The sequence below is a fragment of the Danio rerio genome, chromosome 2, assembly GCF_052040795.2.
Source record: "Danio rerio strain M-AB ecotype USA chromosome 2, GRCz13ab, whole genome shotgun sequence".
Taxonomy (NCBI): domain Eukaryota; kingdom Metazoa; phylum Chordata; class Actinopteri; order Cypriniformes; family Danionidae; genus Danio; species Danio rerio.
The window spans coordinates 59,515,001-59,538,462 of NC_141022.1; the positions used below are offsets into that span (position 1 = coordinate 59,515,001).

At 34.5% G+C, this 23,462-nt stretch overlaps 3 protein-coding genes across 15 annotated transcripts in view; 2 read left to right on the forward strand and 1 right to left on the reverse strand.

The window, feature by feature from the left end:
• pip5k1cb (phosphatidylinositol-4-phosphate 5-kinase, type I, gamma b) overlaps positions 1 to 23,462 on the reverse strand; it is a 754,787-nt gene that overhangs the window by 33,545 nt on the left and 697,780 nt on the right. The gene's annotated exons all lie outside the window — the stretch shown is intronic.
• Positions 1,563 to 8,943, forward strand: nmrk2 (nicotinamide riboside kinase 2). Of its 2 annotated transcripts, NM_001327784.2 has the most exon segments (9): positions 1,563 to 1,717; positions 1,791 to 1,881; positions 2,650 to 2,698; positions 3,388 to 3,553; positions 6,084 to 6,155; positions 6,236 to 6,342; positions 7,849 to 7,934; positions 8,319 to 8,746; positions 8,774 to 8,943. In NM_001327784.2, coding segments are annotated over 7 exon segments (597 nt in total). In that variant the 5' UTR covers positions 1,563 to 1,691; the 3' UTR covers positions 8,319 to 8,746; positions 8,774 to 8,943.
• The window catches only part of loxl5b (lysyl oxidase-like 5b), a 50,548-nt gene continuing 39,441 nt past the window's right edge, over positions 12,356 to 23,462 (forward strand). For 4 of the 12 annotated variants that reach the window (XM_087238491.1, XM_087238485.1, XM_087238487.1 and 1 more), the window contains exons 1-3: positions 12,356 to 12,386; positions 12,989 to 13,030; positions 14,734 to 14,800. The gene's annotated coding sequence lies outside the window, so the exon portion shown is untranslated. Of the gene's footprint in view, positions 12,387 to 12,594; positions 12,638 to 12,988; positions 13,031 to 14,733; positions 14,801 to 23,462 lie in introns of all 12 variants that reach the window. The other 8 variants (XM_087238492.1, XM_087238493.1, XM_087238488.1 and 5 more) reach the window with 3 other exon arrangements.

The window sequence follows — 23,462 nt, forward strand, 5'->3', positions numbered from 1 at the left end:
CTATTAAAATAAAATGGTCTATTGTTCCACGAACGTGTGAGCATTTAATGACTTTTTTTCACATGCAACATTATGTTTTATAGATAGACTGTTAATGACGATACTACCGTTTACAAACAACAGTGGTACCGGCAGTATTTTGGAGCAACCCTAACAGACGCACACACATACAGTATATATATATATATATATATATATATATATATATATATATATATATATATAGTTTTTTTTATTTATATATATATATATATATATATATATATATATATATATATATATATATATATATATATATATATATATATAAACACACACAGTTGAAGTCAGAAGTATTAGCCCCCTGAATTATAAGCCCCCCTTTATTTTTTCCCCAATTTCTGTTTAACGGCAAGCAGATTTATTCAACACATTTATAATCATAATAGCATCTCTAATAACTGATTTATTTTATCTTTGCCATGATGACAGTAAATAATATTTGACTAGATATTTATCAAGACACTTCTATACAGCTTAAAGTGACATTTAAAGGCTTAACTAGGTTAATTAAGTTAACTAGGCAGGTTAGGGTAATTAGGCAAGTTATTGTATAATGATGGTTTGTTCTGTGTAGACTATCAGAAAAAATATATATCATAAAGGGGCTAATAATATTTTCCTTAAAAGGGTGTTTAAAAATTTTTTAACTACTTTTATTCTAGCCGAAATTACAAATAAGACATTCTCTAGAAGAAAAAATATTATCAGACATACTGTGAAAATTTCCTTGCCCTGGTAAACTAAATTTGGGAAATATAAAAAAATAATAATAATTCAAAGGGGGGCTAATAATTCTGACTTCAATATATATATATATATATATATATATATATATATATATATATATATATATATATATATATATATATATATAGCCATTAATAATAATAATATGTTAAAAGATAATAACAATTGTCAGGTTCAACATATATGAGATTTGTTAGCAGTCCAATGATAATTTACTGCTTTGTGTAACCCATGGCTTTATATTTTAAGTGTAATTGTGGTATTATTACTCCATTGGTCATTTTTACCACAAGGGCGGAGTTTAAATCTCTTTGTAAACTAAGAACAGCACACAATCACAAAAAAACACTGTTAATCGGCTTTAATTTACACCGTGTGTTCAATATGACCTTGTGACATCTCTATAACACAGATCGTTTTAATGTTATGTTTACTTTCTTACCTGGTTTTATCCACGTCATTGTTTACTTTATCTCCGCTTAATGTGTGTTAAACAGAAAATATGTGCTAGTTCGCAAGATTTGGTGGTATATTTCCACTCTTTAACTGCCCCTCAGGAAAAGCGCGTGCTTGACGACGTGCCTCTCCACGCGCGCGACCCGCTGAAAGAAGCACAGCGACAGGTGCGAGGCTGGAACGGCGCCAATATGCAAATTTAAACGACGACTCAAGCTCTGATTGGTTCACTAAGAGCGGCCTCACTGGCAAGACACCCACGTCTCTTTGACGCAAGGCCGAGCAGCCTATATAAAGAAGGCGAAACCTAGTCCATCAATGAAATAGTAAAAAGAGGGAGATTCTGGGAGAAAGGAAAGGAGAGAGAGACTGAAAGCATTCCCAAGGAAGCGATTCCTTTGCTAGTGTCCTATCGCGAAGACCAAGAACAAACAAAGAGGATCAGAATGAAGTTTATTATTGGAATAGGGGGGTGAGTACTCACAACAACACCATTATTAACATGTATTATACACTCTCATTGTTTAATAATGTGTTTTTAACAGTGTGACCAATGGAGGAAAGACAACTTTGACTGGAAGACTCATAAAGAACCTACCAAACTGTTGTGTGGTTCATCAAGATGATTTTTTCAAGGTATGAAGATATCCCACAGTATTTTATTAATACTTTCTTCATATGTATTGTGGCACATAAAAGTATTTGGACATTTATGCCTTGCTTAAGAATGTATTAGTGTTATTATTAATACATTTTAAGTCTGGCGTGAGTGTCTGAATACTTCAGATTTAGAATACAGACAATGCTAGATTATAATTAGCGCCACAGCATTTTAGAGGGACAGAAAAGGTAAAGACATTTAGGACTTGAATCATTTGTTGTATTTATGGACCCATGTGGTTCATGAACCCTATGCTGGTGTTCTCCTGGACAGCCAACCTCAAACAAATACACAAATGATGGATGCCTAAAATAATGTACAGTCTAGCAGGCATTCATTTGAAGCATTAAAAATGCTAATTCCACTAATACGATTCTCTTGCTCATGCCATAGTCAATCTATGGCATGCAAGAGGATCTGGCAACCCTTCAAAACTCCAATCGCGCTCTCATATCGGCATATTTAATAACACCTCTTAAGTGCATCACACACACATTCCTAACTGTCTTCGGAGGCTTTTTTTACACCGGGAGCCTCTTGAAGAATTGCATTTTTAACATGCTGGTAAAGATAATCAATCCAACGAATGCACATTTAGTGCACTGAACTCAAATTAAGTCAAGTACACACTTCAAATTGATATTTGAAGACTAGGCTGAGGGCTTGGCGTCACATGTCCAGGTGGGACCAGCACTGCCTGAGCGATCTACACCTTTTTGTTTTATTGGTCACTGTTATTGCAGCCCCAAGATCAAATAGAGCTCGGGGAGGACGGCTTTAGACAATGGGATGGTAAGAATGGCTTTCGCTGTGGGAAGAGAAACAGTAAAGTATTCCCACCTTTCCATAACCATTCTTGATGTTTGCTTTTTTTTTTTGTAACCTTAAACCCAGCAAACTATTTCTTTTCTTCCAACATGCAGGTCGAAAGTTTGGACAGACTTACAGTACAACACATGATTGTTTTCCACAGTTTTTTCCATTTTAAGTTGTGGTTACATGCTCTAAAATTACGTTTCAAATGATGATTATTGGAGTATGTTTTAATTAATGTAATATTTTCACTTTAAATGTGTCGCTTGCCATTTCTGTGTAATTATTTATGATAAACAAAATCAATTTCTGAGTAAAATCTGTGCACCAAATTTGTTACCACTTAGTGTTTTTAAAGCATCCCATGATGAACCTAATGACTTTGGATGATAAATGAGCTGATAACTTTTAACTTTTAAAAGTATTGGTATCTATATAACCATTTATGTCTAAGATACTATAGCCATAATAAAGAGTAACACTAATAAGTGTGTCCAAACTTTAGACTTGTAGTGTAAATTTGACTCACAGTCTATAGTATTAATTATTAACATCCCTAAAAAGGAAAAAGACAATAATTTTAAAAGAGCAGAAACAGTTTTAATGCATTACTGAAATGTTATCCAAACATGTGAGACACGCTTTGTCTTTTTTGTCTCCTTGTGTAGTCATTACCGCCTTAGACATGGACGCCATGGTGAACACTGTTAAAGGATGGATGGAAAACCCGGTGAAGTTTGCACGATCCCATGGCGTGAGCGTTTCCACCACATCTGACCCTGATAGTGACATCCACATACTCATTGTGGAGGGATTTCTGCTTTATAACTACAAGTAGGTGATCATTCAGGCCAGTGTTGGGTGTAAATAGTTACAAAGCATTGGTAACACTTAGGTTGCGTTAGTGCATATTAGTTTATTCTTAACTAATAACATTAACTAATGTTGATGTTGGATTTTAATAATTATAATGCATTACTAAAAGTTTAATTTATATAGAATTATATATAGATATTTTGCATATTAACTAATAATAATAACAATAATAATCTCTAATTACCTTAATGACTAAAGGTTTTCTTTTTTACAACTGCACATGAATTTGGATGTTAATAATGCATTAGTAAATGCTGAAATATGATTATTATTTCTGGACAAGTATTGTTTATTATTAGTTCATGTTAGTTAATACATTAACTAATGAAACCTTATATAAAGTGTGATCTAGTTACTGTAATTAAACGACTTTACCTCTGATAAAGTAAACGATTACTTTTAATTTTTAGGTCATTTAATTACAGCTACTTGTAATATAATTACCCTAATAATTACATAAATTCAACAGGTCTATATAAATTAATTCAGAGAAGCAGAGTGTTAAATCACACTCTCCATGCCAGATAAATAAGATCCAACCTCTAACGCCAGATCTTGTCAGGAAATGTCAGTTTCTCCAGGTATCTGGACAACTGAATTAACAGTCTACTACCAATATAGGAGTTGATTATGGAAGGAAGCCAGAGAAGAGCAGAAACAAGAGACGAAGTGATAATTATAAATGAGCAGGGTTTATTAAATAATCTTAGTTGCATGTGTTCCGGTGCGCTCTCATAGTTCGTCTGAACAGCACAAATATTCATTCATTCATTTTCTTTTCAACTTAGTCCCTTTATTAATCCACAGCGGAATGAACCGGCAACTTATCCAGCATATGTCTTACGCAGCGGATGCCCTTTGAGCTGCAACCTATCACTGTTATTATAGATCAGGCCACAAGACCTTGAATTAGAGACATACCCTCATATCTCATATCAGTGGAGAGGAAAACTGTTATAAAACACCATCACTATAAGACTAAACCATGAAAAAATGGAATAAATGATTGATATAATAAATGATAAACATAAATAAATAAAAATTATTAATTAAATCAATGGATGACTAAATGAATAACTATGATTTATAAATGATTATATAGCCACAACTGAAATTATCAATGCAAAACAAAACAAAAAGAAATCATAATATAATCTAGAATTGATTTCATTTGAATCACACACAGGTTATCACAAATTTCTCATTTTATATGAGTAAAGAACAATATATATTTTGCAGATTAATTATATATTTCAACTAAAAAAGTATTATAATTTATCAAAAGAACTGCATATGCTTAATAAAATAATTAATTGAGAAATTAGATTACTACAATACAAGGAATACATTTAAATAAAGCAGATGAAGTGAAGTTATTAATAAAAAAATGATAAAATTAAGCAGAGTAATTGTAAATATATATATATATATATATATATATATATATATATATATATATATATATATATATATATATATATATATATATATAGCTTATTAACTTAACTTAATAATAATAATTGCTAATTACCCTAATGATTAAAGCATTTATTTTTCTGACAACTGCACATGCTTAATAAATAGAAATGTATACCAAAATATATATGTATGAAATATAGTGTCAATACTATTGTGTTTTGATGCATATATTGTTTAAATGAAGGGTTTTGGGTTTCAATGTTTTATTATTAGAAATTTTTGCAGACATTCACTTGAAAATACACCTTTTTTTAAACATAAACATAAAACTTAGAAAAGTTTTCTACATTTGAGACATTTGAAAATAAAATAAATTAATTAAAAAAATAAAACCAACAATAAACAACAGTAATAAAAATAATAATTAAACAATGTTAACATTTAAAAAATGAAATAAACATGCATTCTCCCCACCAGCCACCCACCAGTGCTATCCAACAATAAACGTAGGTCCTAAAGGCATAGTAAACATATTAATCACAAGTTTGTAAAAATGAAATAAAAGGGGACCACTTTTTTTTAAATAACAAAACCTTGTCTATTAGGGCTGTTAGATTCAGATTTTTTCCAGATGTAGTGTACCTGTTAACTCTGTCAACCATGATTTAAGAGTTGGAACTTCTTTTTTCTTCCAAAACCCATATGAAACAAACTGTTGTTGTACCCGTGCAAATCTCAAAAATTCTTCGGAAACTCCAAATATAATTAATATAGGATCTGGTTCAATTGGAGCGTGTTTTTAAAAGCAAAGCTAAAAGATTCTGTTTGACTTCAATTTAAATAATTAAAAAGTTTACTTTATATTCTCCATGCATTCAGATTTATGTGGATTACTATTTAGTCAAGCGATTAAATGACTTATTGAGTAACTATAGGTCACATTTCAGACAAAGTAATAAGAAAAGTCATTTAAATACAGATTTATTACAATGATTACGTCCTTATTTTGGTTATTAATCATACAAATGTGAGCATAAAATTGATGGTTTGCTCTCATTTCCACCTTCAGGCCTTTAATTGACGTCTATAACAAGTGCTTCTACGTCACCATTCCATATGAAGAGTGCAAAAGGAGAAGAAGGTGAGGTTGATTATTAAAAATCATGGATGTTCGATGGATTTGTTGAGTCTTTTCTAACAAATCTGGTGTTGTCATTTCAGTACGAGAACGTACACCGTTCCTGACCCACCCGGTCTGTTTGACGGCCATGTTTGGCCAATGTACTTGAAACACAGGACAGAAATGGAGAACAGCAGCTTGGATATCCGTAAGTCAATCAATAGTAGTTGTAATAATAAAATGGCATTCACAAACAAGGTCATTTTAGTAAAGGAAATCTTCAAAAGCTGTTGGACAGAAGCATTTTTGTTAGCATTTTGTTTTGTTTTGACCAGAAATGGGCATGTTTAACTACATATATGATCTTTTAACATATCTTAATTTTTACTTTTATTCCTTTAAGTTGCGTTTCTGTGGTTTTCGGCTGTGGTGTTTAGTTTATTTTTATTAGCAAGAGGTTTAAACAAGAGTTAATGTAAGAAGAACAAACAATATTCTTTGCTTCGGTCTGTTAACTCTGCTAAACTACAATTTATAAAACTAAATTTAATATATTTAGTTTTTACTAAATAGAAACATGTTCACAAAATAAAAACTAAACAACACAAAAAAATGCTGGTTTGTGTTGTGTTCCAGCTAAAACCAAAAAATCTATTTGTGTTGGGACAACATGAAGGAATTAGGTTAGCTTATTAGTTTTCAGTATTAAGCACTAATACTGTGATGCAAAATCTGACCTGTGGCTGTTTATCATATTTATAATATGATATTTAATATGACAAAGTGTGTCTTCATTTTTTATTTTATTCCTTTAAGCTACATGTGTGTGGTTTTAGTAAGAGTAAGAGATTTAGAGAAGAGTTAATATAAGCTGTGCAAGGTCTGTTAACTGGAAATTACTAAAACTAAATAAATAAAAAATAAATATAAATGAGCAATTCCATGAAAATGTCAACCTTGCCATGAAAAGAAAAATGTTTTCACCAAAAAAATTAAACCGTTTCTACATTTTTTGCGCAGGCAAGTGTTTTACAGTACTTTAAAAATGCTTAAAAATGTCTCTGTCAATGTTTTTAAACTATTATATTTGATTTAACAAAGTCAAACAAATGGCAATTTCACATCCGTCACATCCATAACGAAAAAGTGTCACATCCATAACAAAGCTTTTGCCTCAAAAATGCAAAAATGTCAAAATAAAATAAAATCAATCAGTTTTGTTCTATAAAGAGCCAACTCTTATCCTTTTGTTGAGCATTATTTATTTTGGGTTGTGCAGTTTAATTTACAGAATTTCTACGAAATATGTTGTATACTGTAAACTCGCAGACTTTTTTTGTCACATCCATAACGCATGTTTATTTTCCTCATTTAAAGTATAAAAATGTTCACAGATTGAATTCTTTTGATCCCATAACTCTGTGGTTAGTTGTTTTGGAAAAATATAAACAGATGATTCAATATAATGTTAACGTATACTTTCTCTGCGAATTTATGTTTTGAATTTTTACTGCAAATGTCACATCCATAACGCTGGAATCAGCCAAATATGTTTTCAAAATAAAAACCAAACCAACTATTAATCAAATGAGCTAAAACTGTAGTGAAATGTACAACAAGTTTAAAAATAGGATCAAAATAAGCTATAATGACCTTGTTTACAACCCATTTCACTTTGTAATCTGCCGCTCAAATACACTATTTGCATTTGCAGAATATCTGGACGGCATGAGCTCTAAGGACGAGCTCTATAACCAAGTTTATGAAGACATTCAGAACTCTCTGTTGAACATCTTATAGGTGAGCACCTCCATCTTTTGTATGCACTGTAAACAATTTCCTGCAAACTCTACAGGAAACTTACTGTAAATCAATTACAGCAAAAATACTTTTATTAATATATTTAATAATATCTTTACATTATTTACAAATGTAAATAATATATTTACATTTACAGCACCATTTACCTTGTTGTAATGTACTTACAGTCTTTTATATCTTTACTGTAAACTATGAACCAATTTAAAACCTTAAAATACAGTAACATACCGCATAACTGTCCTACAGTAAAATACGGTTGCCGTTACAGTTAAATACTGTGTAACTTACAAAAACAGTGTGTATATACAGTATGTGACTGCAAAGATGTTTAACTAATCATCTGTGTTTTTCTTCTCGTTGCAGCATCTCCAATCGGATTGAAGATGTGTTTGTGTATAGAACTGTAAATAGGATCTTAAGTAGATTCGGCTTCTGCCACTAGATGAACTTTGTAAATACGATGAAGTACTAACTTATTTGAAAACTTGTGGCTAGTGCCTTTGATTTTATATTGCTCTGTGTAACTTGTTTTATTTAAAATCACGCCTCACTCTCTGGGCTGATCAGAGATGTACAGTTTTCATGTATACTGTAATTGAAGAACTTCAATCAAAACACACATTTGAACTCTTTATCTGTTGTGTTTTCATTCTTAGCATTGAGACGTGCATGCATTTAAACCATCTTGTGCATGTTTATGGATTATGATGAAGGAATATAATAAAAATATTAAATAAATAACACATAACTCAAGAAATAAATATGAATGTATTGGGCAAGATATAACATATTTAATTAAATTATTATACTGCAATGCATTACATTTTAATTAAAACATTTCACAGAGTTCAAGTAAATACTGTAAAATTCCAGGGCTTTTAATGTAAAGATTGTTCATTTACATGAAAATGCATTAGATATTATGCATGCGCTTTCATTCTCAGCATTAAAACATGCATGTTATTTTAAAAAACATGCAAATATTTCCCAAATGATGTTGAACAGAGCAAGGAAATTTTCACAGTATGTCTGATAATATTTTTTCTTCTGGAGAAAGTCTTGTTTGTTTTATTTCGGCTAATAAAATAATCTTGTACATGTTTATGGATCATGAAGAAGGAATATAATTAAATGTATAATACAATTATTAAATAGATAAAAGATAACTCAAGAAATAAATTGCAATGTAAAGGGCAAAATATAATATATTTAATTAAAACATTATTTTGCAATGCATTACATTTTAATTAAAACATTTCACAGAATTCAAGCATATACTGTAAAATTGCAGGGCTTTTTTATGTAAAGATTGTTCATTTACATGAAAATGCATTAGACATTATGCATGCACTTTCATTCTCAGCATCGAAACATGCATGTAAACCATCCTGTACATGTTTATGGATCATGATGAAGCAATAAAATGAAATAATATCATATAATTATTAAATAAATAAAATATTTTGCAAGACATAAATTGCAATGTAATGGGTAAAATATTAAATATTATAGAAATAATTATTAAAATAAATCTCAATGCATTGTATTTAAAACATTTCATAAAATTCAAGTATATACAATTGCAGGGCTTTTTTATGCAAAGATTGTTCATTTACATAAGAATGCATTAGACATAATGCATGCATTTTCATTCTTAGCATTAAAACATGCATGTAAACCATCTTGTACTTGTTTATGGAATATGATGAAGGAATATAATTAAATATTTCATAAAATTATAAAATAAATAAAAGGTTACTCAAGAAATAAATTCATTGTTACGAGCAAAATATAAAATTTTTAATAATATTATTAAATTACAATGCATTAGATTTTAATTAAAACATTTAATAGAATATACTAAATCAAGTATATACTGTAAAATTGCAGGGCTTTTTATGTAAAGATTTTTCATTTAAATAAAATTGCATTATACATTTTGCATGCGCTTTCATTCTTAGCATTGAAACATGCATTTAAACTATCTTGTACATGTTTAGGGATTATGATGAAGGAATATAATTAAATATTTTTAAACAACTGTTAAATAAATAACAGATAACTCAAGAAATAAATTGCAATGTAACGGGCAAAATATAACATATTTAATAAAATTATTAAATTACAATGCATTCGATTTTAATTTAATTATTTAATAGAATTCAAGTATATACTGTAAAATTGCAGGGCTTTTTATGTAAAGATTTTTCATTTACATAAAATTGCATTGTACATTATGCATGCGCTTTCATTCTTAGCATTGAAACATGCATTTAAACCATCTTACATGTTTATTGATTATGATGGAGGAATATAATAAAATATTTCATAAAATTATTAAATAACAGTGAATTCAAGTAATAAATTGCAATGTAACGGGCAAAATATTAAATATTTCAAAAATTATTCCTATTCTAAATTACAATGCATTACATTTCAATTAAATCAGTTAATAGAAATGCTTTTTCATGCAAATATTTTTCATTTACATAAAAATGCATGACGCTTTATGTTTGTGTGTTGTATTTATTGCAAAGGTGTGATAATGTACTCTCACATATATAACATTTTAGGAAAATTTTATATTTATTTCAGGGACAGCAGATGCAAAATTTGTTTTTTGGCTAATTCTATATTGTACATCAATTTATTTATTAATATGCATTGTCCCCATCAAACAAACCTAAAATATATGTGTGTGTTTTTTATATACATTTATTTTGTATATGTGATACACAATTTAATTACAGATGTTTAAATGCATTTGTATCATATACAATCAATCTAAATATAAATATACATTTTCTCAAATATATGCATATTTATATACACATAATAAATATACTCAGTACACACGCACACGTCAAAACAAACTTTTAAGTTGGTTAATCGCCATGTTTACTGACGCCATCATATTTATTAATTATGTATTAATCTAATTGAATTAACTCCATTATTTACCTCCATTTGCTTTATCAAAACCCACTTAGTTACATCACAGTTACAGGAGAGTTTCATCTGGTTTTACATTCATTCACATCCCTGCTGAAAAATCCAGCTTAAACCAGCCTAAGCTGGTTGGCTGGTTTTAGCTGGTCAACCAGGCTGGTTTTAGAGGGGTTTTGGCCATTACCAGGCTGGTTTCCAGCCATTTCCAGCCTGGTCTTAGCTGGTCAGGCTGGGAAATGACCAGCCAAATCCAGCTAAAACCAGCTTGACCAGCCTGGTTAAAGCTGGATATAGCTGGTTTTGGCTGGACTCCCAGCTTGGCTAGGCTGGTCAAGCTGGTTTTAGCTGGTCATCTCCCAGCCTGACCAGCTAAGACCAGGCTGGAAATGGCTGGAAACCAGCCTGGAAGTGGCCAAAACCCCTCTAAAACCAGCCTGGTCGACCAGCTAAAACCAGCCAACCAGCCTAGGCTGGTTTAGGCTGGATTTTTCAGCAGGGATGTGTATTTACTGTATAGTTAATGCCATATTACTACAGCACAAAAGCAAACACATGATATCAGTCACTCAGACACGAGGTCATTTCAGTGTGTAGTCATTTATAGTTCACCACTTGTATGAAATGTCAATGTTAAATTTTATTGAAGTACACACAATCAGATGCCTTCTCTTATTTTATCATCTGAACATCAAGTACCTTAGAGCATAATATGCATTCTCATTTAATAATTTCAATAAATACCCTACTGAAAAAAACTGCTTAAACCAGCCTAGGCTGGTTGGCTGGTTTTAGCTGGTTGACCAGGCTGAGTTTGGACGGGTTTTCAGCCATTTCCAGTTTCCAGATGACCAGCTAAAACCAGCTTGACCAGCCTAGGCAGGCCGGGAGCTCAGCCAAAACCAGCTATGTCCAGCTTAAACCAGGCTGGTTTTAGCTGGATTAGCTGGTTATTTTCCAGCCTGACCAGCTAAGACCAGACTGGAAATGGCTGAAAACCAGCCTGGAAGTTGCCAAAACCCCTCTAAAACCAGGCTGGTCAACCAGCTAAAACCAGCCAACCAGCCTAGGCTGGTTTATGCTGGATTTTTCAGCAGAGTTAGCAGGTTCAGTTAGTGGTTTTGTTTTTTCCATTATGAATCTCATATAACATCAACAACATAAAGTATAATAATGTTTAATAGTGTTGATAAATGATATTAGTCTATATAGAAGAATGAAAATGAGCGTCATTTATAGCTAATCATTGTGTAACACAGCTGCTGACGACAGTTCTAATAGTACCAGATACAGGAACAAAACTTGCATAATCATTGAAAGCTGTTTGTAGTATTAACGTTTATCTGAATTTTGTCTTATTTAAGTATAAAAACAAAATGGCGACACGAATAACAAAGCCGAGTCGAACTTTTAATATGTAAATCCAGGCGTTTCCCGCGTCGTGATGTTGAAAGGAGAGTTGATGTCAAACATGGCGGCCAACAGGTCTGTTATTTATTGTTATGAATGATTAATTTTAAGGCGCTTTATCAATCATATTAACGGAAGAATTGACCACTTACTTACGTGTTTTTGACTTCCGGTATTCCGGTTGTTTTACCTTTCTAAAAACGGTAGTTTTTGCTACACCATTGCTAACATATTTAACACTTTATTATGACAGTCTTTTACCCTCTATTGCACTGTTGTTTAGTTATAGCTTGTTTTTCAGTAGGATATATCGTCTAATGAATCTGGTAAGTTAATAAAAAAATGCTTTATAAAGTGTTGTAATATAATTTTTGGTTTAAAATAAAATATGGGCATAATGTCTCTTGTTTTCCCTTTAAATAGTTTGTTTCTGATCCAATTTGCAATAATAATAATAATAATACATGTAAATGATATCTATCAAAGCAATTAAAAATATTCTTAACACGTTTCCCAAGGTTTGGGTCATATAAAGTAATTAAAATAGTTTATTAGATGTCATGGATAGATGGTATGTTGTTCATAGATATGCCAATCTTTGAACTATTCTAAGATGTTTACTCCTAGATTATAGCAATAATTGTGTGCATGCTGTGTTTGTTTTATTATATTTACAGCAAAATGTAATTGCAGTCAGACTGTTTTAAAAGAAGTTAAGGGTGAGTATGTTACATTTTTGGTGATTATCTGTTTGATACATTAAGACTATTTGATTAAAACTGTCAAAAAACTCAAATTCAAGACAACAATACACTCACCGGCCACTTTATTAGGTACACCTGTCTAACTGCTCGTTAATGCAATTTTCTAATCAGCCAATCACATGGCAGCAACTCAATGCATTTAGGCATGTAGACATGGTCAAGATGATCTGCTGCAGTTGTAACTGAGCATCAGAATGGAGAAGCAAGGGGATTTAAGTGACTTTGAATGTGGCATGGTTGTTGTTGCCAGACAAGCTGGTCTGAGTATTTCAGAAACTGCTAATCTACTGGGATTTTCACACACAACCATCTCTAGGGTTTAAAGAGAATGGTCTGAAAAAGAGGAAATATCCAGTAAGCGGCAGTTCTGTGGGTGCAAATGCCTTGTTGATGCCAGAGGTCAGAGGAGAATGGCCAGACTGGTTCCAGCTAAAAGAAAGGCAACAGTAACTCAAATAAGCACTTGTTACAACCGAGGTCTGCAGAAGAGCATCTCTGAACACACAACACATCCAACCTTGAGGCAGATGGGCTACAGCAGCAGAAGACCACACCGGGTGCCTCTCCTGTCAGCTAAGAACAGGAAACTGAGGCTACAATTCACACAGACTCACCAAAACTGCACAATAGAAGATTGGAGAAACGTTGCCTGCTCTGATGAGTCTCCATTTCTGCTGCCACATTTGGATGGTCCGGTCAGAAATTTGCATCAACAACATGAAAGCATGGATCCATTCTGCCTTGTATCAACGGTTCCAGCAGGATAACCCACCATGTCATAAAGCGTGAATCATCTCAGACTGGATTGTTGAACATGACAATGAGTTCACTGTACTCAAATGGCCTCCACAGTCACCAGATCTCAATCCAATAGAGCACTTTTGGGATATGATGGAACAGGAGATCGGCATCATGGATGTGCAGCCGACAAATCTGCAGCAACTGCGTGATGCTATCATGTCAGCATGGAGCAAAATCTCTGAGGAATATTTTCAGTACCTTGTTGAGTCTATGCCACGAAGGATTAAGGCGGCTCTGAAGGCAAAACTGGATCCAACTCTGTACTAGTAAGGTGTACCTAATAAAATGGCCAGTGAGTGTAAATACAGTATATCTGTCAGAAAAAATCAGGGTGAAATATATTTCTTTTCCACTTTTAAGCAAATATTCTTGTTTAGCATCTTGATTAAAGAATGATTACATGTTTTTATTGTTAAATAACGAAACACGAAAGTAAATTGTGCTGTTTAAGCATGAATTTTCATGAATATTGATGTGTTGCAGATTAGAACCTTTGATTTTTGGAGAATATGATTAATGTTAGATTATGAGAAATGCTTCTGCAAGTCAACTGCTTTGTCAGCAAATAAATGCAATTTTATGGAGATATTTTCTGAAAACCTGAAGGGACACAGGATAATTTTCTTAGGAAAAAAGGCAGAAAAAGAGTCTAGTGTAGTCCAGCAGGTTGTCAGACAGAATGAAAAGCATGTCTATGACTGTACTGTGGCATCTTTAGTGGATCAGAGTGTCTCTTATGCACTGAGGGTGTGTGTTTTGTGTGTGAGGTGTTATTATTAGGCCACATGCCTTCAGTGTCAGGAGGGACGCTTCACTTTGAGATGTAAATAGATGTTCATTCTCTGACCTCTGTGCAGTTCGGGCCCTCGTGACCATGTGACCCTCAGCCAGGAGCCTGGACCACGAGGTACAGCTGGGGGAAAGGTGAGAACAGCTAAGACGTCACAGTTTTTCACGAACACCTCAAAATGAGTAGCAGAGATGCAGATCAAGTTTGATCTATTTTGGTTGAAATGCAAGGCTTGACATTTATGGGGTTATATTTGCGACACAATTTTGCGCACAAAAGATCATGTTTTAAATTGGCTTGTGTGTGTGTAAAATGTCTGTGTCCAAAAATTGTGTACTGAGCACACGATTTGACTTGTTCATAGCGCAAAAGATCATGTTTTGAGAGTGAAAATGGCTTGTGTGTGTGCGTAAACGGATTTTGAAGACACAGATTGACTTGTGCATGCATAAACATCATTTTTTGAGCGCAAAAAATGACTTGTGTGCATGTAAACAAGAATGCACACAAAAAAATCAAGCTTTGAACTGCTAAAGGGCTTGTGTGAGCGTGAACAAGTCTGCGCACAAAAAATCATGTTTTGAATACGAAAGTGGCTTGTTGCGCGCACGTAAACAATTCTACATGCAAAACATCTAAACAAACTTGATTTGACTGCAAAGTTGAATTTTGCTCACTCAAATGTGTTACAATTTTCATCACAAAACTGAGTTAAAATGCATGTGAAACAAGCCATTTCGCACACTCCAAATGATTTTTTTGTGCACTGAGTTGTTAAAGTGCACACAACAAGCCATTTTCACACTCAAAACATGTTCTTTAGGCCGCAGAATTGGCAATGCGCACAGAACAAGCCATTTTGGGTGCTCAAAATGTGATCTTTAAAGCGCAGAATTGTTAACGTGCTCACAAGAAGCTACTTTTCACGCTCAAAACATGATCTTTTTGCATGCATACTTGATTATATGCACTCAGATTTTTCATGCTCAACATGATTTTGTGTGTGGAATTGTTAACGTACACTCAACAACCAATTTTGCATGTTCAAACTATATTTGCATGCAGAATTGTTAATGCTTGCACAAGCCATTTTGCACTCTCAAAACATAATCTTTTGTGCACAGAATTGTTAACCCACACACAAGCCATTTTCACACTCAAAACATGATCTTTTTGTGCAGAATTGTTCATGTGCGCACAACAAGCCATTTTGAACGCTCAGAAAATGATCTTTTGTGCGCGGAATTGTTAACGCACACACAACAAGCCATTTTGCACGCTCAGAACATGATCTTTTGTGCTTAAAATTGTTAACGCACACACAACAAGCCATTTTGCACGCTCAGAACATGATCTTTTGTGCGCAGAATTGTTAACGCACACACAACAAGCCATTTTCATGCTCCAAACATGATCTTTTGTGCGTGGAATTGTTAACGCACACACAACAAGCCATTTTGCACGCTCAGAACATGATCTTTTTTGCTTAAAATTGTTAATGCACACACAAAAAGCCATTTTGCACGCTCAGAACATGATCTTTTGTGCGCGGAATTGTTAACACACACACAACAAGCCATTTTGCACGCTCAGAACATGATCTTTTGTGCGCAGAATTGTTAACGCACACACAACAAGCTATTTTCACTCTCTAAACATGGCCTTTTGTGTGCAGAATTGTTAACGCACACACAACAAGCCATTTTGCACGCTCAGAACATGATCTTTTGTGCTTAAAATTGTTAACGCACACACAACAAGCCATTTTCATGCTCAAAACATGATCTTTTGTGCGTGGAATTGTTAACGCACACACAACAAGCCATTTTGCACGCTCAGAACATGATCTTTTGTGCTTAAAATTGTTAACGCACACACAACAAGCCATTTTGCACGCTCAGAACATGATCTTTTGTGCGCAGAATTGTTAACGCACACACAACAAGCCATTTTGCACGCTCAGAACATGATCTTTTGTGCTTAAAATTGTTAACGCACACACAACAAGCCATTTTGCACGCTCAGAACATGATCTTTTGTGCTTAAAATTGTTAACGCACACACAACAAGCCATTTTCACTCTCAGAACATGATCTTTTGTGCGCAGAATTGTTAACGCACACACAACAAGCCATTTTGCACGCTCAGAACATGATCTTTTGTGCTTAAAATTGTTAACGCACACACAACAAGCCATTTTGCACGCTCAGAACATGATCTTTTGTGCGCAGAATTGTTAACGCACACACAACAAGCCATTTTCATGCTCAAAACATGATCTTTTGTGCGTGGAATTGTTAACGCACACACAACAAGCCATTTTGCACGCTCAGAACATGATCTTTTTTGCTTAAAATTGTTAATGCACACACAAAAAGCCATTTTGCACGCTCAGAACATGATCTTTTGTGCGCGGAATTGTTAACACACACACAACAAGCCATTTTGCACGCTCAGAACATGATCTTTTGTGCGCAGAATTGTTAACGCACACACAACAAGCTATTTTCACTCTCTAAACATGATCTTTTGTACTTAAAATTGTTAACGCACACACAATAAGCCATTTTGCACGCTCAGAACATGATCTTTTGTGCTTAAAATTGTTAACGCACACACAATAAGCCATTTTGCACGCTCAGAACATGATCTTTTGTGCTTAAAATTGTTAACGCACACACAACAAGCCATTTTCACTCTCAGAACATGATCTTTTGTGCGCGGAATTGTTAATGCACACACAACAAGCCATTTTGCACGCTCAGAACATGATCTTTTGTGCTTAAAATTGTTAACGCACACACAATAAGCCATTTTGCACGCTCAGAACATGATCTTTTGTGCTTAAAATTGTTAACGCACACACAACAAGCCATTTTGCACGCTCAGAACATGATCTTTTGTGCGCAGAATTGTTAACGCACACACAACAAGCCATTTTGCACGCTCAGAACATGATCTTTTGTGCGCAGAATTGTTAACACACACACAACAAGCCATTTTGCACGCTCAGAACATGATCTTTTGTGCGCAGAATTGTTAACGCACACACAACAAGCCATTTTCATGCTCAAAACATGATCTTTTGTGCGTGGAATTGTTAACGCACACACAACAAGCCATTTTGCACGCTCAGAACATGATCTTTTGTGCTTAAAATTGTTAACGCACACACAACAAGCCATTTTGCACGCTCAGAACATGATCTTTTGTGCGTAGAATTGTTAACGCACACACAACAAGCCATTTTCACTCTCTAAACATGATCTTTTGTGGGCAGAATTGTTAACGCACACACAACAAGCCATTTTGCACGCTCAGAACATGATCTTTTGTGCGTAGAATTGTTAACGCACACACAACAAGCCATTTTGCACGCTCAGAACATGATTTTTTGTGCGCAGAATTGTTAACACACACACAACAAGCCATTTTCATGCTCAAAGCATGATCTTTTGTACGCAGAATTGTTAACGCACACACAACAAGCCATTTTGCACGCTCAGAACATGATCTTTTGTGCGCAGAATTGTTAACGCACACACAACAAGCTATTTTCACTCTCTAAACATGGCCTTTTGTGTGCAGAATTGTTAACGCACACACAACAAGCCATTTTGCACGCTCAGAACATGATCTTTTGTGCTTAAAATTGTTAACGCACACACAACAAGCCATTTTGCACGCTCAGAACATGATCTTTTGTGCGCGGAATTGTTAACACACACACAACAAGCCATTTTGCACGCTCAGAACATGATCTTTTGTGCGCTGAATTGTTAACGCACACACAACAAGCCATTTTCATGCTCAAAACATGATCTTTTGTGCGTGGAATTGTTAACGCACACACAACAAGCCATTTTGCACGCTCAGAACATGATCTTTTGTGCGCGGAATTGTTAACACACACACAACAAGCCATTTTGCACGCTCAGAACATGATCTTTTGTGCGCAGAATTGTTAACGCACACACAACAAGCCATTTTCACTCTCAAAACATGATCTTTTGTGCTTAAAATTGTTAACGCACACACAACAAGCCATTTTGCACGCTCAGAACATGATCTTTTGTGCGTAGAATTGTTAACGCACACACAACAAGCCATTTTCACTCTCTAAACATGATCTTTTGTGGGCAGAATTGTTAACGCACACACAACAAGCCATTTTGCACGCTCAGAACATGATCTTTTGTGCGCGGAATTGTTAACACACACACAACAAGCCATTTTGCACGCTCAGAACATGATCTTTTGTGCGCAGAATTGTTAACGCACACACAACAAGCCATTTTCACTCTCAAAACATGATCTTTTGTGCTTAAAATTGTTAACGCACACACAACAAGCCATTTTGCACGCTCAGAACATGATCTTTTGTGCGTAGAATTGTTAACGCACACACAACAAGCCATTTTCACTCTCTAAACATGATCTTTTGTGGGCAGAATTGTTAACGCACACACAACAAGCCATTTTGCACGCTCAGAACATGATCTTTTGTGCGTAGAATTGTTAACGCACACACAACAAGCCATTTTGCACGCTCAGAACATGATCTTTTGTGCGCAGAATTGTTAACGCACACACAACAAGCTATTTTCACTCTCTAAACATGGCCTTTTGTGTGCAGAATTGTTAACGCACACACAACAAGCCATTTTGCACGCTCAGAACATGATCTTTTGTGCTTAAAATTGTTAACGCACACACAACAAGCCATTTTGCACGCTCAGAACATGATCTTTTGTGCGCGGAATTGTTAACACACACACAACAAGCCATTTTGCACGCTCAGAACATGATCTTTTGTGCGCTGAATTGTTAACGCACACACAACAAGCCATTTTCATGCTCAAAACATGATCTTTTGTGCGTGGAATTGTTAACGCACACACAACAAGCCATTTTGCACGCTCAGAACATGATCTTTTGTGCGCGGAATTGTTAACACACACACAACAAGCCATTTTGCACGCTCAGAACATGATCTTTTGTGCGCAGAATTGTTAACGCACACACAACAAGCCATTTTCACTCTCAAAACATGATCTTTTGTGCTTAAAATTGTTAACGCACACACAACAAGCCATTTTGCACGCTCAGAACATGATCTTTTGTGCGTAGAATTGTTAACGCACACACAACAAGCCATTTTCACTCTCTAAACATGATCTTTTGTGGGCAGAATTGTTAACGCACACACAACAAGCCATTTTGCACGCTCAGAACATGATCTTTTGTGCGTAGAATTGTTAACGCACACACAACAAGCCATTTTGCACGCTCAGAACATGATCTTTTGTGCGCAGAATTGTTAACGCACACACAAGCCATTTTCATGCTCAAAACATGATCTTTTGTGCGTGGAATTGTTAACGCACACACAACAAGCCATTTTCATGCTCAAAGCATGATCTTTTGTACGCAGAATTGTTAACGCACACACAACAAGCCATTTTGCACGCTCAGAACATGATCTTTTGTGCGCAGAATTGTTAACGCACACACAACAAGCCATTTTCATGCTCAAAACATGATCTTTTGTGCGTGGAATTGTTAACGCACACACAACAAGCCATTTTCATGCTCAAAGCATGATCTTTTGTGCGCAGAATTGTTAACGCACACACAACAAGCTATTTTCACTCTCTAAACATGATCTTTTGTGGGCAGAATTGTTAACGCACACACAACAAGCCATTTTGCACGCTCAGAACATGATCTTTTGTGCGCAGAATTGTTAACGCACACACAACAAGCCATTTTCATGCTCAAAACATGATCTTTTGTGCGTGGAATTGTTAACGCACACACAACAAGCCATTTTCATGCTCAAAGCATGATCTTTTGTGCGCAGAATTGTTAACGCACACACAACAAGCTATTTTCACTCTCTAAACATGATCTTTTGTGGGCAGAATTGTTAACGCACACACAACAAGCCATTTTGCACGCTCAGAACATGATCTTTTGTGCTTAAAATTGTTAACGCACACACAACAAGCCATTTTGCACGCTCAGAACATGATCTTTTGTACGCAGAATTGTTAACGCACACACAACAAGCCATTTTGCACGGTCAGAACATGATCTTTTTTGCGTAGAATTGTTAACGCACACACAACAAGCCATTTTCACTCTCTAAACATGATCTTTTGTACGCAGAATTGTTAACGCACACACAACAAGCCATTTTCACTCTCTAAACATGATCTTTTGTGGGCAGAATTGTTAACGCACACACAACAAGCCATTTTGCCCGCTCAGAACATGATCTTTTGTGCGTAGAATTGTTAACGCACACACAACAAGCCATTTTGCACGCTCAGAACATGATTTTTTGTGCGCAGAATTGTTAACACACACACAACAAGCCATTTTCATGCTCAGAACATGATTTTTTGTGCGCAGAATTGTTAACGCACACACAACAAGCCATTTTGCACGCTCAGAACATGATTTTTTGTGCGCAGAATTGTTAACGCACACACAACAAGCTATTTTCACTCTCTAAACATGATCTTTTGTGCTTAAAATTGTTAATGCACACACACAAGCCATTTTCACTCTCAGAACATGATCTTTTGTGCGCAGAATTGTTAACGCACACACAACAAGCCATTTTCATGCTCAAAACATGATCTTTTGTACGCAGAATTGTTAGCGCGCAGACAACAATTTTTTTGCATGGTGAAACATCAGCTTTTGCGCGCAGAATCGTTAACACACACACAACAAGCCATTTTCATGCTCAAAACATGATCTTTTGTACACAGAAATGTTTACGCACACACACACACAAGCCATTTTGGCGCTCAAAACATGATCTCTTGCATGTAGATTTGTGTCACAAAAAAAACCCATAGATATCTTTTAAGTGTGACCCTGTGAGTGAAACAAGGTTATTACCGTCTTTTTAAATGTGTTTTTTATTGAATACAGTTTTTTAATTGTGCTGTAAATTTGAGTTCAGTTTTAGTTTGTTTGAATAAGGTTTTTCTTTGTTTTACTTTCATTTTTATTTCGTGAAGACGTTTCTATTTAGTTTTTTTGTTTGTTTGTTTTTTTTCAGTTTTAGTAAGTCTACTTTAGTGGTGTCTAAACTGAGTCCTGGAGGGCCGGTGTCCTGCATAGTTCAGCTCCAACTTGCTTCAACACACCTGCCAGGAAGTTTCTAATATATCTAGTAAGAGCATAATTAGCTGGTTCAGCTGTGTTTGATTAGGGTTGGAGCTAAACTCTCCAGAACACCGGCCCTCCAGGACCGAGTTTGCACACCCTTGTTCTAGTTGATCAGAGTTAACTAAACACTGTAAGTGTTTGTACAGGTTACATTAACTCTTCTGCAAATCTTTTATTAATTAAGGTAAGAATATTTAGTTAAAGGAAGGGCATCCGCTGCGTAAAAACGTGCTGGATAAGTTGGCGGTTCATTCCGCTGTGGCGACCCTGGATTAATAAAGGGACTAAGCCGACAAGTAAATGAATAAATGAATGAATGAATGATGAAGAAATCAGACAAGCCTACATATTAAAGATCATGTATGTAGTTAAACATGCCTAGATTAACAGACAGAGAAAAGATAGGACTCTTGCTTTGTTTATATAAACATATATTTGCTAATTATTATTTTATTTCATTGACTGTTGTTCATTTAATTTAGTTTTAATTGTCATTTATTGTAAATTTTATTTCATCTTAGCACATTAACATTTTAATTAGAGTCTTAGTTTTAGCTTACTAAAATAACCTTGGACCACTGAAACATAAAACAGCTCCAACTATGACCATGCAGAAAGTGATGTGTGTGTGCATGTGTGTGTGTGAGGGACTTTTCCTGGACCGAAATTGTCACCACACGCCTTCATATCTGGGATGGTTGCAGAGCGGCAGCTGCCTTCCCGTCAGCAGCTGTAAATGTGTGAGGAACGTTTCACTCATATACCAGATGACAGAGGCATTTTTGTGTTCGCTCAAGTCTAATTTTAGAGCTTAGTGCTTTTGAACAATGAAACTTGCATTGGATTGATTGATTGATTCTAAATATACCATTTTCATCGTGTGCAGCTATTCAAGTTACTCAAATATTCATTGAAAAACTTATATACTCAAAGTTTTTGTAGCTGTGTGTATATGATCACAAAGAGGCATAGTATATTCTATCATAAATGTATTTATTATCAGAAATGCTGAATCTCAAGTCTAATCCTTTGTGTGGTATTATTGCTGCATTGTATAATGGGTGTGTGTGTGTGTATGTATATATAAAATATATATACAAAAACAAGATGCCATGTGTATGTGTGTGTGTACGTGAAATTCATTTTTAAATATATCCCATGTGTTTTTTAACAGACATTTAAAATTCATTTTCTCATATTTTCCTATTATCATTTTCTTTTAGAAAAAGTCTTATTTCTTTTTGGCTGGAATTTCTATTAATTTATCTGTAATAATTTTTAAGATCAATATTATTGACACCTCCAAATTTTTTCAAATGGTTAGCTGAAACGGTTTCTGCCCTCAAGTTGGAAAGGTTACGCTTCTCTAGATTTAGCAAACAAAAGTTGTATGACAAAACATGGGGCTTTAGATGTATAGGTTAATAATGTTTCTGTAATAATTTTTTCTAGTAATAATTTTTTTCTTCTCTCCACTTCCTTTTTACATGTCTTTCTATTTTGTTTCTTATTCCATCAGTCTGGGTAAAATTTCTTTGTTGTTTTTTGATGGTGCTGTATAATTGCTGTAATGTTTGCTTGTGTTTTGGTGCATGTTCTAGTTAGTAT